Source organism: Strix aluco, chromosome W (assembly GCF_031877795.1).
Source record: "Strix aluco isolate bStrAlu1 chromosome W, bStrAlu1.hap1, whole genome shotgun sequence".
Taxonomy (NCBI): Eukaryota; Metazoa; Chordata; class Aves; order Strigiformes; family Strigidae; genus Strix; species Strix aluco.
Window position 1 is genome coordinate 29,150,136 of NC_133970.1, and position 13,214 is coordinate 29,163,349.

The following is a 13,214-nucleotide window of genomic DNA, read 5'->3' on the forward strand; positions in this document are numbered from 1 at the left end:
TGGCTCAGCCTTGGCCAGAGGTGGGTCCAACTTGGAGCCGGGAGAGCTTTGAAATGCTTCTCACAGGCCACTACTGTAGCCCCCTCCCCCGCTACCCAAACCCTGCCACACACACAAACCCAACACACTCACACCAATTGGAAAATGAAAATGGGGTGAGAGCTGAATGAAGCTGCTCTTCATACAGTAGTAGTGTATGGATTAGGCCAACCTTTTTTTCCTGTTGTGGTTTTACCAAACTATTGCTGAACGCATGCTCCCAGAAGCGACAACGAAACTGAGAACGATGGCCTAACTCTTTGTTTTAAAACAAAGTTATAGCAAGATGTATAAGCTTGAAAACCATTAGCTGAAAAGCAGTTGTTCAGAAGCTTCCTTACACGGTTTCAGCAAATGTGCTTAAAACTTAAATCTGAATATAAGACTTCTGCAGATGCATTGGCAATTTGGTCTCCATTCAGACTGCAAGATTAAGTGGGGTAATGAATGAGCATATTGGCTAATGCCAATCAAGGCTCTGATCCTGAAGCAGCCATAGCTGAGTCTATATGGAATCCTCTTGATTTAATGGGAAGGACAGCCTGCCATTTGCAAGTACACAGTCCAGTGATGTGATTTGGATCAACTGAATGTGTGCATTGGCAAATGAATGGGCACCAATATCTCACTGCATAAATGGACACATATGACTGCAAAACTGATACTTTTCTCCTAAACTGAGCCATTCAGTATTTATGTGTCTGACCTTTTAATCCTAAGCATGCAAGAGATTAGTCCCATCACAAACTCTTATGGGTGGGAAGAAGCTAATGCTATTATACACCAAGGTTCAGACATGGATGTACTGCTACTACATGAAAGGTGTCCTCCATGGAAACCAGACATTTCTGCTCTGATAAATTCCACTGCTTAAAAAAACCCCAAACCTCAATAAACACCCCTACCGTCCCAATTTGTTTCAATGACTTGTATGTAGAATCAAAGTGCTCTATGCTATAAAGCTATCTTTGTCCTTCACTAGAGATATTTTACTTATAGATTATCAACAGGAATTTAGGTTAATTTAATAGAAAAATTAAAATATGGAATAACATTGATTTTGGACAGCATCAATTACAATAGAACTACTCTATTTTACAAATAACAGTTGAACATTTTCCACATGTACAGTATTTTTTTCAGTAAAAATTAATTTGGACTTAACAATGTGTCAGTTTTTTAAAAGAAAACAGCTATCAATTTCTTCCCTATAATAGCATTAGAGGCATTTGCAAATATCCAAACAAATTATTTACAATCCATTACACAATTCAATCTCAATTATGAATATATATCTATATATTTTATATCTATAATATTAAACTTCGAAAGCATTAATTTCTAGTTAATAATGTTATATTGAAAGATAAAGCAGCAACAATACAAACTAAATTCTTATAATTTTGAATGTCTGAATGTCTATCAGGAAGTTTGCAATGAGCTTTGCAGGTCCCTCCTGTCATATAGAACCAGATGTGGGTTGTAATAGTTTATCAGCTCTTTAATAAAGGGAGCATATAATCTCTATAGGTTTGTATCCGTTCATTTATAAAACTTCCACAACAATTTTTGTGTTAAAAAAAACAAGAGCCTCTGTATTTTTTAACATTTACATGCTTAAACACCAGCAATCTATTTTCTGCTTGTGTGTCCTGGAAAGATAACAGAGAGACTAACTTTCTACAGTTTATGTATTTTCTCCCAAAACCAGTATCTTTGAAGTTCAATTTATTGTTTTCTGCTAAATGTATGGGTTTCAAACAGTATGCTAAGCAAAGCCTAGAAAGATGAAAATATATTAAATGGAAATTTGTACTGACAGCTGTGTACCTCGTAAAGAGAGAAACACGGGGGCCTGCTTCTCTTCCCACACAGACTAGTTTTACAGTGAGGTAACTCCATTGGCTTCAACAGGATTATTCCTGCTCAAATTTTTATTGCAAGTGGTTAAAAGCAGACTCAAGCCCATCATAACAAGATTGTTACACCAAGAAAACCTTTGATTTACTGATCTATATGTAATTACTCCTGGAGATGTATTTGGCACAGCTTGCTCACTTACAAATTCAGTCCTGTAAACACATCCTGTCGCATAGTCACACTGACATTTCTGTACAGGCACTATGAATAGCCTCACATGCCTGCAGGATCAGGTCCCTTGTTTTGTGAACATTACAAGATAACAGCACTCCTTACATGTTACCAATGTTTTCTGATTTTTTAGCATATACATTACTCTTGTTTATGCAAACCAAGAGGAATTGTATCTTTTGAATTTGTTCAAACAGGAACAACGGTGTTTTTTTTAAAAAGCTTATTTGAAATACCTTTGACAATTTTTTAATTGTCAAATTAATTAAATTTTTTAATTTGTCAAATAAAATAAAAATCCTAGCATATCTGTTAATGACCTAGCTGTCTAAAAATCAAATCTATATGACCGAAAAACATTTTTGCAAAGCATATATACATACTTCATGTGATACAAAAACCAGCACACAGTAGAGGAAGTAAGAAACGTGTTTAGAAATTATCTTTTGTTTGGTTTTAATACTGTTAAAAAAGGTGCAGAACCTAGTCTAACAATGTTTCTGATTCCTTTAAGGACTCATTTCCTTAAGTTCCCCCTGTCTCTGTATCTAGCACGAAAAAGACTGATGCAAACATTTTTGTGTTGTTTAGTTTTAATTCATGTAAACTTGTGTTGCATTCTCGAAACACACTTTAATCATCTTGAAGGGGAAACAAGTAGGAAAAAAAAAGGGAAGAAAAAGGACCTTCAAAAAACCAGGAGTAATCATAAAGTTGACAGGAAATCAAATAAGGAGTTAAACTGTAATTTTGGCATCAGATGCTTTGGTCACACAATACTGACTGTGATCCTGGATGCTCAGCTCTAAACACCCAGTTATTAAAGGTAGGCATGTTGTAGTTTTTCCATTTAAGTTCCAAATAACAGTTCACCATATCCCCAGACAAAGAGGAGGGAGAGAGAGAGTCATCTTGCTTCCCCCTCCCCCCCCTTTTTTTTTTTAACCTTTTTCAATAATATGGATTAATCTATAAGTCTACAGGAGCAGGAGGACTCTGGGAGGTGTCAGTTCACTCCTTGTGTGTACATGTTCTGCAACACAGTTGCTGAAGCACTTTCCGCTGGCACAGATTGTTCTTTTTCACCAGCATACAGAATCCTCCCTCAGCCCAGGACTCTTCCGTGGCTTCCAGAGGACAGCAATAAGAGAAGGAGGGGAAGTTGAAGATTTGGAGAGCATGTTGTGTACAATGGAGGAAGGTTTAATTGGTCAGACAGGCAGATTTGGTTGAAGAGACCATTCAGGAGTAAGTAGGAAATTTGGTCCATCAAAAGGAATTTCAGTCAACAGCATTTTTTTTCAGGAAGAAATATTGTGTGGTCCAACAGGGAATGATTGGCATCCATTTGTGAAAAGGAAAAATAGATTAGAAAGAGAATAATTAGAAAACAGTGATATTTACAGCAAAGGAGGTTTGTTTTGGTTTTTTCCTCAGTTTTTATGAAACAAAAGAATAAAACAGTCAAATCACACAAAAAGAATAAAACATTCTCAACAAAAATGCAAATCCTATAGAATGAGTTAGGCACATGACCTGTGCTTGATTGTCAGGCAGCAAAATGAGACCCTCCACACCTGGTAACTTACAGAAAAAGAAGACTACTTTATTTTCCTTGGCTGCCCTATACTGTGGTGGGATCCAGTATGATGCACTGCAATTGCCTTATGGCCCACATGCCAATGAACCCTTCCCATTGCAATTGCACAGGAAAGAGTGCAGGAAACAGCAGTGAGATGGAGCATTCTTGGTCTTGGGCAACTACATATGTATCCAAAGTAAGCATACAGGCCCATGAGTTAAGAAATAATGCTAGGTCACACAATTTTGGTATAATCTGACTTGGATACTACAATAAAAAAGTTCAGTGCACAGGACCTCCTCAATTCTGTTCAAGACTAAGTAGTTTTGTAAGACATCAATATATCTTATTTCTGTGCATTTTGCTCTAATGCCACTTCATATCTGAATTCATATTCATCAACAGTATTTACACTGGGGGAAGAGCAGAGAATTTGTTTGCATGTGGCAAAAAAAAGCACTATATAAAACATCAAAGATAAAGGTGGGAATTTCAGGCATACAAACTTCCTTCACCTTCTGCTGTATGAAGACTAAGAAAGTAACTTCCACCCTCACTGATATTTCTTTCTGCAAACTCTCTGGAGTCACTTGAGATTGTATGTTGTACTGGTTTTGGCTGGGATAGAGTAAATTTTCATCATAGTAGCTAGTATGGGGCTATGTTTTGGATTTGTGAATCAAAACAGTGTTGATGATAACTTAGGGATGTTTTAACTATCACTGAGCAGTGCTTACACAGCGTCAAGGCCTTCTCTGTTTCTCAGTCTGTTCTGCCAGTAAGTAGGATGGGAGTGTCACAAAAAGCTGGGAGGGGACATAGTGGGGACAGCTGATCCCAACTGGCCAAAGGTATATTCCATACCATATGACATTGTGCTCAGTGATAAAAGCTGGGGGGAAGAAGGAGGAAGGGGGGACATTTGGAGTTATGGCATTTGTCTTCCCAAGTAACTGTTATGCGCAATGAAGCCCTGTTTTCCTGGAAATGGCTAAACATCTGCCTGCCAATGGAAAGTAGTGAATGAATTCCTTGTTTTGCTTTGCTTGCGCATGCAGCTTTGCTTTACCTGTTAAACTGTCTTTATCTCAACCTACAAGTTTTCTCACTTGTTTCACAATTCTTTCCCCCATCCCATTTGTGGGGAGAGTGAGTGAGCAGCTGTGTGGTGCTTAGCTGCCTTCTGGGGGTAAACCATAACACATGTACAAATGAGGACAGATTTATCCTAGAATATTAAATAACAAATTGATATGTCAAATGTCTGCACTGCAGTACTGAACTGCAATATATTACCGAGACTGTGATTGCCCAAAAGCTCATAACATTAAACTTGCTTTTCATTTGTCCATCTATATCTGATCTTCTCTGGACTAGCTCTAGATTACAGTGACACTTTTTCTAATGTCCTGATATGAAAAGGTCTTATGACTGGTTTACTTCTGTACCTGTAATGTGACTTTACACTGGACAGGATACTTCTCAAAGTCTGAAAACCTAAAAACCATCAGGAGCTGTAAAGGTCCACAGAAACAAGACTCAGCCCTATTTTTATTTTTTTTAAATAAACTCTTATTAAATCCAGATGGAGTGAGCTGGACCCAAGAGTCAATGTTAGCTTTTACTACTTTTGATGTTGGATATTTTTCACACTTTTTCTGGTATGATTTTCCTGTTGGACCATACTAGTTGGACTGCATCAACAAGTAATTCACATAGCAACACTTTTAGGGAAGCATGACATTATCTAAGTGTTTGTATAACTGTGATGTTTGAAAGGAATGAATAATAGTGAATAATTAAGCCAATCCTTTCCAGTAAGAATATCTTGGTTGCCTCAGAGAACTTGAAGAAAGTTCAAGTCTCTATCACAAATTGAGTGCTTTCTATTCAAAATCATTTTCCTCCTCTTGCTACCCTTTCACATTATTCAAGATACTTAAAATAATTTTTACTTATTAACATTTTCACAGGTTAAAATGAAAAAAAAGATAAATGTGATTCTATTGACAGTACACTAGGGCCTTCATATAAAAATTCTTTTGAAAGCAATGAGTTTAAAAAACAGATAATGAAGGAACAGTAGGTTGTTGGGGGGGAATTATTTTTTGAAAATTCAGGTAAAGTGCAACTAATCCTATTAATACACACTAATGTAGTTTTCTCCTTTTCATAAACATGAAAACATTAAGAAATAACATTGACCTCAGATCAAGAATATAACAAAAGAAAAGACTGAACCAACCCGATATGTATAAAAGAAGCTGGAAGTGATAAAACGGATCTTTTCAGAGAACTGTACTCACCATCCTTGCAGATTGTTCCCACTATGCAGACACCAGTGTCTAGGTTAAAGCCACTTGGACAGCTCGTACAGTTTCTGTCTCCTTGACCACTGCAATCCAAACAGCTGGCATCACACCTGAAAGACAGCAGCTGAGGTTGGCCTTATGGCCACTCACCAAATGCAAGAGTTCCCAAGATACCTCTTGTTTACTGCAGAGGACTTGTTTGCTGTTTCCAACTGTATCAGCTGTTATAATAAATCATAACCACAACCATCACCACCACCTACTCCTGCAACCCTGTCCTGCTTCTTTCTTCCAATCACTCTTTATTCACACTTTTTTTTTATTAAATAGATGCATTACTCTAGCATTTTTGAATTATGCAGAAGTAATCAACAAAAGATATTAAATGGACTGTGTATCCATGCAAGGGACGAGCTCAAAGCCACAGAATGGAAAAGACTGGCATGCTGCCCAGTCCTTTCATCACCCTTCTGGTTGCATCATAGTTTGTGTATTGATTGGGTTTTTTTGTGGAAAAAAAATCTAACAAACTGTGATTCTGTTCCCGCCCTGAACTCAATGCAAGCCAATAATAAATGATTCCAAAGAGCCTGTAATATTTGTTTAAGGAAAAACAAAACAGAAAAAAAATGTCCCTTCCTTGTATAGCACAACCTGTTCCATTTGTACACTGAGTCAGATGAACTATTCTGGACACCAGCCTGATATTATATTTGTGTCATGATTGTGTCTGTGCAGCTGAACAGCTGAAATGGTCCTTATGAATAGCAATTAACTTGCAGTTAAAAATCAGAGTTTGACTTTTTTGGTTTGTTATTGAGAAACACAGCTCCTCTGTTAGATCTGTAAATTCTACATTCCTATGCATATCTACTCAGATTCTCACTACAAGCTTTTTAAAGTGAAGGACACACATATATGCACAAGAAAAAAAACACTTTCAAAAAACTTGCATGAATATAATTGACATGAATGTAAATAAATAAATAAATGAAGTAAAAAAATACCCTTTTCCTTCATTTGCTTTCCTGATTTTTTGTCAGCAATTTTATGTTCTCATAACTATTATTTATCTTTTCATGCACAATAATAACTAATATGCTGTCAAACATTAGAGACATAATTAGCCACTGAAGAACTGATCATACCTTTTGCAGGTTTTATATCTACTTTCAGTAGAGTGATCAAGGTAATAACCACTACTACAGGATTGTACACATCTTCCATCTTCCATAAAATAACCCTGTGTGCAGTTTATGCAAGCATCTACTCCAGCACCTTAAACCAGAGAGAAAATACACTGCATTACTGGCTAGTTCCTACTATTGTCTAACAGACACCATCTCTAACTGTAACAAAACCTTATCATAATTTTAGAGGCCACATTCTACTTACCTTACTTCCTTCCTGCCACTATGTATTGCGAACAGTAATATCAAGCAATAAAGATACATGATTAGAATAAACTACATAATTTCAGAATATCTTTTTCTGAAAGAATAGGATATTGATAGTTCTAAAGCTGTCACAATATCTATCAATCATTTCTTTTTTCCAGAAAGAAAATGGAGGGCACGATTGGAAATCAGAATGAGCTCCATTAAAAGCAAAGAAATGAGTGTATGTGCTTTTTCAACTAGAAAATGTAGATTTTCATATTAGCTGAAAGTCTGCCATTCTTATATTAAAGAACTACCAAGAGAATAAAGATTTTACATGTCAGGAATCATGCTGTACTGAAACTATGTATAATAAAATAAAAGCAGAGGTAAAAATATAGAAGAAATTAAAAAATGTAAATAAATGTCAGGGAGGTACCTGCACACGTCGCACAGGAATGGTGACATGGTTCACATTCCCTACCATTATGATATTTTCCTTCTTCACAGTAGATAGCACATTTGGTGCCATGCAAACTATTGTAAAAAGGAGAAAAAGCAGTACTTGAGCTCTGAGCAGATAACAGCAACAGAAGACAAGAAGCTCATTCACAATACAGTAGTTCTCTTTTTAATAAAAGAACAACTCAAATATTAGGGCTCACCAGCTACTTCCATTGGTCATATTTTATAAATTTAGAGATGGTAATCACTTCAAGTGGGAATGAAATGCAGTTTTGCCCATGGTGAAATACAACAGCTGTTTACAAAGTCATAGTAAATACTACCAAGTAGTAGAGGATGGAAAAAACCCAAACAATGCCAAAGAATACTGAAATATCAGGCACGGAAAATACAGTTGCCCATGAGGAATTTGGCACAGGGGCAGCACCACTGCATTAAAAAAAACCAGTAAAGGATTTGTTAACAAGATCTCATGCTTGCTTCTCTTGAAAGACCAGCAGCATCTCCTGATACCATGCTACAGCACAGGCTAAGATTAGATTCACAATTAAGGTAATCACCTCTTTCTGCAATAGCAGCTTTCTTTCAAATCTCTTAACTGAATACCAGTTCTACATAGTTTGGGAGATTTGTCAAGATTACAGCTAGAGGTATTCTGCCTGCAGGCACTTTTGAGTGATAATACAAAATAGTAACAGAAAAAAGGATAGTATAGAGTTACATTTCCAAGCTTGTCTTGAAGTATCTTTCCTGTTATAAGGTGCCTAGAACGGGGGGTGGGGTGGGGTGGCGGTTCTTAAGCTAGGACTTCTCTCACATGTTTTCCATCTTCTGTGAATTCTTAGCTTTCATCCAATTTAGCCATATCTCTAAAAATGCTCTGTAGCTTTAGGGAGTATCACCCAAAGCAGGTGTTAATCTTTTACAGACTGGATCCAATAAAAGTTGTGTGTGCTCAGCACCACTGGAAATTTTCAGGAGTGCATGTGATCCCAGTTTGGAAAGAAAAATAGTTTAAATTAGTAATTCAACAAATACAGCAAAACCTGCTTGATTATTATTTTTCCTCAGACACACATCTCAAAGTACTTTGCAAGGCAGGTAGAGTTATCTTGTTTTTACAGATGATTTGCCCAAGTTTAGTTAACTAGTGGTAGATCCAAGGAAGTCTGGGGAACGGAACTGTGGAAAAGTATTTGGGAAACTGTGCAAAGGACTAAGGTAACTGTGTTTCATGTGGATGCTCATAGTAACACAGACACTTTAGAATGACTCTATAATTCTGTTGCAGACAACTGGGCAAAGATTTCCCAAGCTGGATTGGAATTCCCTCAGAAGGAGGATCATGAAGGCTTGGCAAAATGGGCACACCAAAAGTGTGGGCATCTTGGAGAAAAAGCCCTTTACAGGTGGGTTCAAGAGTGTGGCACAACAATGTCACTTGATATGATTAAAACTAGAATTTCCCAATGCCCTGTATGCCAACATACTCACAAATGTTCAATACCACATATTGTGAAAGGACAATTAGGGAGAGGAAAATTACCAGGAGAAATTTGGCATATGGATTATGTTGGGCCTCTACCCCAAAATTGAGGATGTAAATATATTTGCACAGCTGTAGATACCTATTCTGGATATCTGATTGCCCATCTCTGTAAGAGGGCCACTCACCATAGCACCACTTGTACTATAGGTATAATAATTTTGTACTATGGAATTCCATTGTAAATTCAAACTGATAATGGGTCTCATTTTTGAAATAAGTTTGTGCAACAATATGCTGAGCAACAAAACATTCAGTGGGTTTTTCATATACCATATTACCCCCAAGCCACCAGATTGATCGAGTGGATGAATGGGTTGTTGAAAGAGCAATTGAGAAAACTGGGGGATGGAAACCCATCCCGATGGAGAACACATCTCACAGATGCATTACATATTCTTAACAACAGGCCCATTGGGGAAATGGAAACCCCCTTAATGCATATGATCACACCTAATCTACAAGTAAAACCTTTGACAATAAAAGAAACTTTGATTTATTGGGAAATTGCCCCAGGAGCCATTGCCCCTTGTCGGGCCACCCCAGAAGCTGCAGGGTTAGACCTTCATGCATTAACATTAACAAAAATATGCTCAAGACAGACAAGGGTCATCGATACTGGAATAGGAATTCAGATTCCCCCAGGACACTTTGGATTAATAACTGCTTGCTTGAGCCTAGCCCTGAAAGGTGTTCATATCATGGGAGGAGTGACTGATGCAGACTATCAAGGTGAAATTAAGGTAATTCTGTTAAACAATGGTGAACAAGATTTGACTATTCAACCCCAAGACCAGGTAGCACAATTGTTGATACTGCCAGTTCTGAAGCAGGGGTAAAGAAAGGGGATCCACCCCCAGTCACCACAGTCCGTGGAGATAAAGGGTTCGGATCAACAGGTATTAACAGTGGAGCCAAAGTATGGGTTCAGAGGCCAAATGGTCCCCCCGAACCGGCTGAAGTAATAGCCATTGTAATAAAACATATATGGTATTTGTTATTCAAATCTCAAGGGGAAAAAGAAGTTGTAGTCAGGATGTTGTGGCCGAACAGTTTTGTAATTCTCTTATGTAAATAAGAAATAAGATATATGTATATAGTTTCTATTGTTAAAATCAGTTGTTAGAAGGGAGCTAAAATGGCCCCCATCTTCAAGCCACTACAAAAACACTTGTGCTGAGTCATCCCCCCTTCTGTGACGGAAACCTGAGACAAGCCCGCCGAAACCTGAGAAAAGCCCGCGAAAACCTGAGAAAAGCCCGGGAAAACTTGTTTACAACTTTGCAGACCCCTCAGGGTACGCCCATCATGAATATGGATGAAGCCTACACTAGAAAGGGACTCGGTTCTGCCGGGTCAGGTGTGTGTCCTGGTAGAGCAGAGACTCCCGGCACACTCAGTGCTGTTTTGCTCACTCGCCGCTTGCTAATAAATTTATTATTGATCACTAAAAATTGAGAAGTGGTTATTTCCCACTAAATTACTTTTAATCTATAACAAATTTGGTGCCGTGACTCGGATCCAGATCTTTTGGTGCGAAACCCCAGATAGGGGAGGTGCCCTATCTTCGGATAGCCCCAGTCTGAGGATCTCGTGGCCAAAACGCTGGATATCCGAACCCCTTTTAATTCGGACTCGGGAGTGAGCAAAAGAATCTGCAGAACCCCTTAAATTTTGTGCACGAAGACCGATCGAAGACTCCGGGGAGGAGTAAGTATTTGCGTTTGTGCAGTTATCCGTTCGGTTGGGGTTGGTAATCCCAGAGTGCGAGTGAGTGGCACTCTGGAAGATGGGACAGAGGGAAAGCAAGCCCTCTGGATCCATGGGAGGGGGCAGCTGAACTCCTCCCGCTGCTGGCTCCAGCTGGGACAGGGCTTGTTCCCGGGGCGCCACCGCCCGACCCGAGCAGCGTGCCCAAGCCGAGCCCTGGAGCAGTGTCACGGAGCCTGGCCCAGCGTGGGGGAGGGGGGGGGCAGAGCTGCCCCCTCCCCAGCCGGGAGGGCCCGTCCCGAGCACCCAGCTGCCCCGGGGTGGGGGTTGGGGCTGGAGCAGGGGGCACCGAGCGGCCCCAAATTAGCGTTTAGGCTTCTGCTCAGAGACAGGATGCAGTAAACTGTCTCGAGGGGGCTCTGTGCTGAGCACCACCCCCCCCCCCCTTCTAACCCGCTCATACTTGTAACCAATGATTCTGACCCTGAATCTCCCGGACCCCCTCAGCGGGTTACCCGAAGCAAAGTTAAGGAAGGGAGATTATACCCCCTTAGAGAAATGCTTGTGCCAGGAGTGGGGGCACAAGGGGAACCGGGAACGGGGTATGTCACTGTTCCCCTCAACACTGGAGATGTGAGAGATTTTTAAAAAAAGAAATGGGGAACCTATTAGAGGACCCGCTTGGCGTAGCCAAACAGGTGGACCAGTTTCTTGGCCCAGATTTATATACCTGGGATAAATTACAATCTATCCTAGGAATTCTATTTACTATGGAGGAACGAGATATGATCAGGAGGGCAGGTATAAGACTTTGGGACCAGCAACATCAAGTGGGTCCCACAGCAGATCAGAAGTGGCTGTTGGTAAAACTCAACTGGAATAATCAAGACCCAGGCCACCAAACCCACATGGCAGATTTAAGAATGATCATAATTCAAGGAATTAAGAGAGTCAGTTCCCCAAGGGCAGAATATTAATAACAGTTGTACTCAGGAATAGATCCTGCCACCCCTGTGGGGCAGGCATTATTAAAGACTCAGTTTGTGGCTAAGTCTTGGGCAAATATTAGGAAGAAGCTAGAAAAGATAGAAGATTGGCAAGGGAGAGGAATTGCTGAGAGAAGCTCAGAAAGTTTAGGTGGATTCCTACTTGAAGTGGTGGTATTGTTCTCGTTATCAGTTTGGATACCCAGATAATGATCTATTTAAATGTTGTTTCACCTCTTCATAACTCGTTTATTATTCAGTATACCTTTGCCTGCTTGACTTGGTGATCAGAAGGTGACAGCTTAGAACTTTCTATCCTCTTGGTATTTTAAGGACTGTAGACAAGGATCAAAAGATACTGTGATAGATACAAGCCCTTGGCTAGCTTCAGTAGCTTTTTTTTTCTTAACAGTGATGAATCAATTTAAATAAGAAAATCGGAGTAAAACATTATCAGAGTGAAAGCAATAGTCCAAGAGGGAAAAAAGTGAGCAGATCTGCAGCTTAATCTGGCTGCCTGTTCTTCAAGCAGGCAGCTCTCTTACATCATTGGCAGGAGTTGGAAAAAAAAAAAAAAAAAAAAAAAAAAGAATCAGGGTTCTAGCATACAGGCAGGTATATGGGCTGGGGAGCCAAGTTCAAGCTAATTTGCCCCCAGACCACATTCTTTTGGAGCTGCTAATCTGGTTTGTACTTCTTAACCAAAAGACGGGGAACTGACATAATTGTAGCACACTGACTAGACAGCTCATAAATGTTGTGTCTTTTCCAAAGGAGGAGGATGCTGCTGTGCCCTTTGCAGACTTTCTCCTCACAGGCCATGGCCTAGAGCTTACCAGTTTTGTAATTTGTGATGTGCTATGTAAACACCGCGCACTGCGTGTGTGGTATAGCTGCCCAGATGCTTTATTTGATGGCATCTGGAAGTACATGGGCAACAGTCTCGGTAGATTTAAACTGCCCTTGCTCTAAATGTCTAGACCCAGGAGTAGGAGTTTCAGGTTGAGAGGAGGCAATGCAGAGTGTGTAACAACTCAAACATGCAGCAAACTGCATTATTTTAGCCTGAAAACTGTTCTGTGCATTCCCCAGTGCCTGCATGTA

The 13,214-nt window shown here is 39.5% G+C and overlaps 1 protein-coding gene across 4 annotated transcripts in view; it reads right to left on the minus strand.

Moving 5' to 3' along the window:
* Positions 1-1,044: 1,044 nt before the first annotated feature.
* The window catches only part of LOC141917749 (proprotein convertase subtilisin/kexin type 5-like), a 256,235-nt gene continuing 244,065 nt past the window's right edge, over positions 1,045-13,214 (minus strand). For all 4 annotated transcript variants that reach the window (XM_074811170.1, XM_074811169.1, XM_074811172.1 and 1 more), the window contains 4 exons: positions 7,843-7,940; positions 7,173-7,302; positions 6,019-6,134; positions 1,045-3,257 (listed from right to left, as the gene is read on the minus strand). In XM_074811170.1, the coding sequence (XP_074667271.1) occupies positions 3,142-3,257; positions 6,019-6,134; positions 7,173-7,302; positions 7,843-7,940 (460 nt within the window). In that variant the 3' untranslated portion in view covers positions 1,045-3,141. The remainder of the gene's footprint in view (positions 3,258-6,018; positions 6,135-7,172; positions 7,303-7,842; positions 7,941-13,214) is intronic.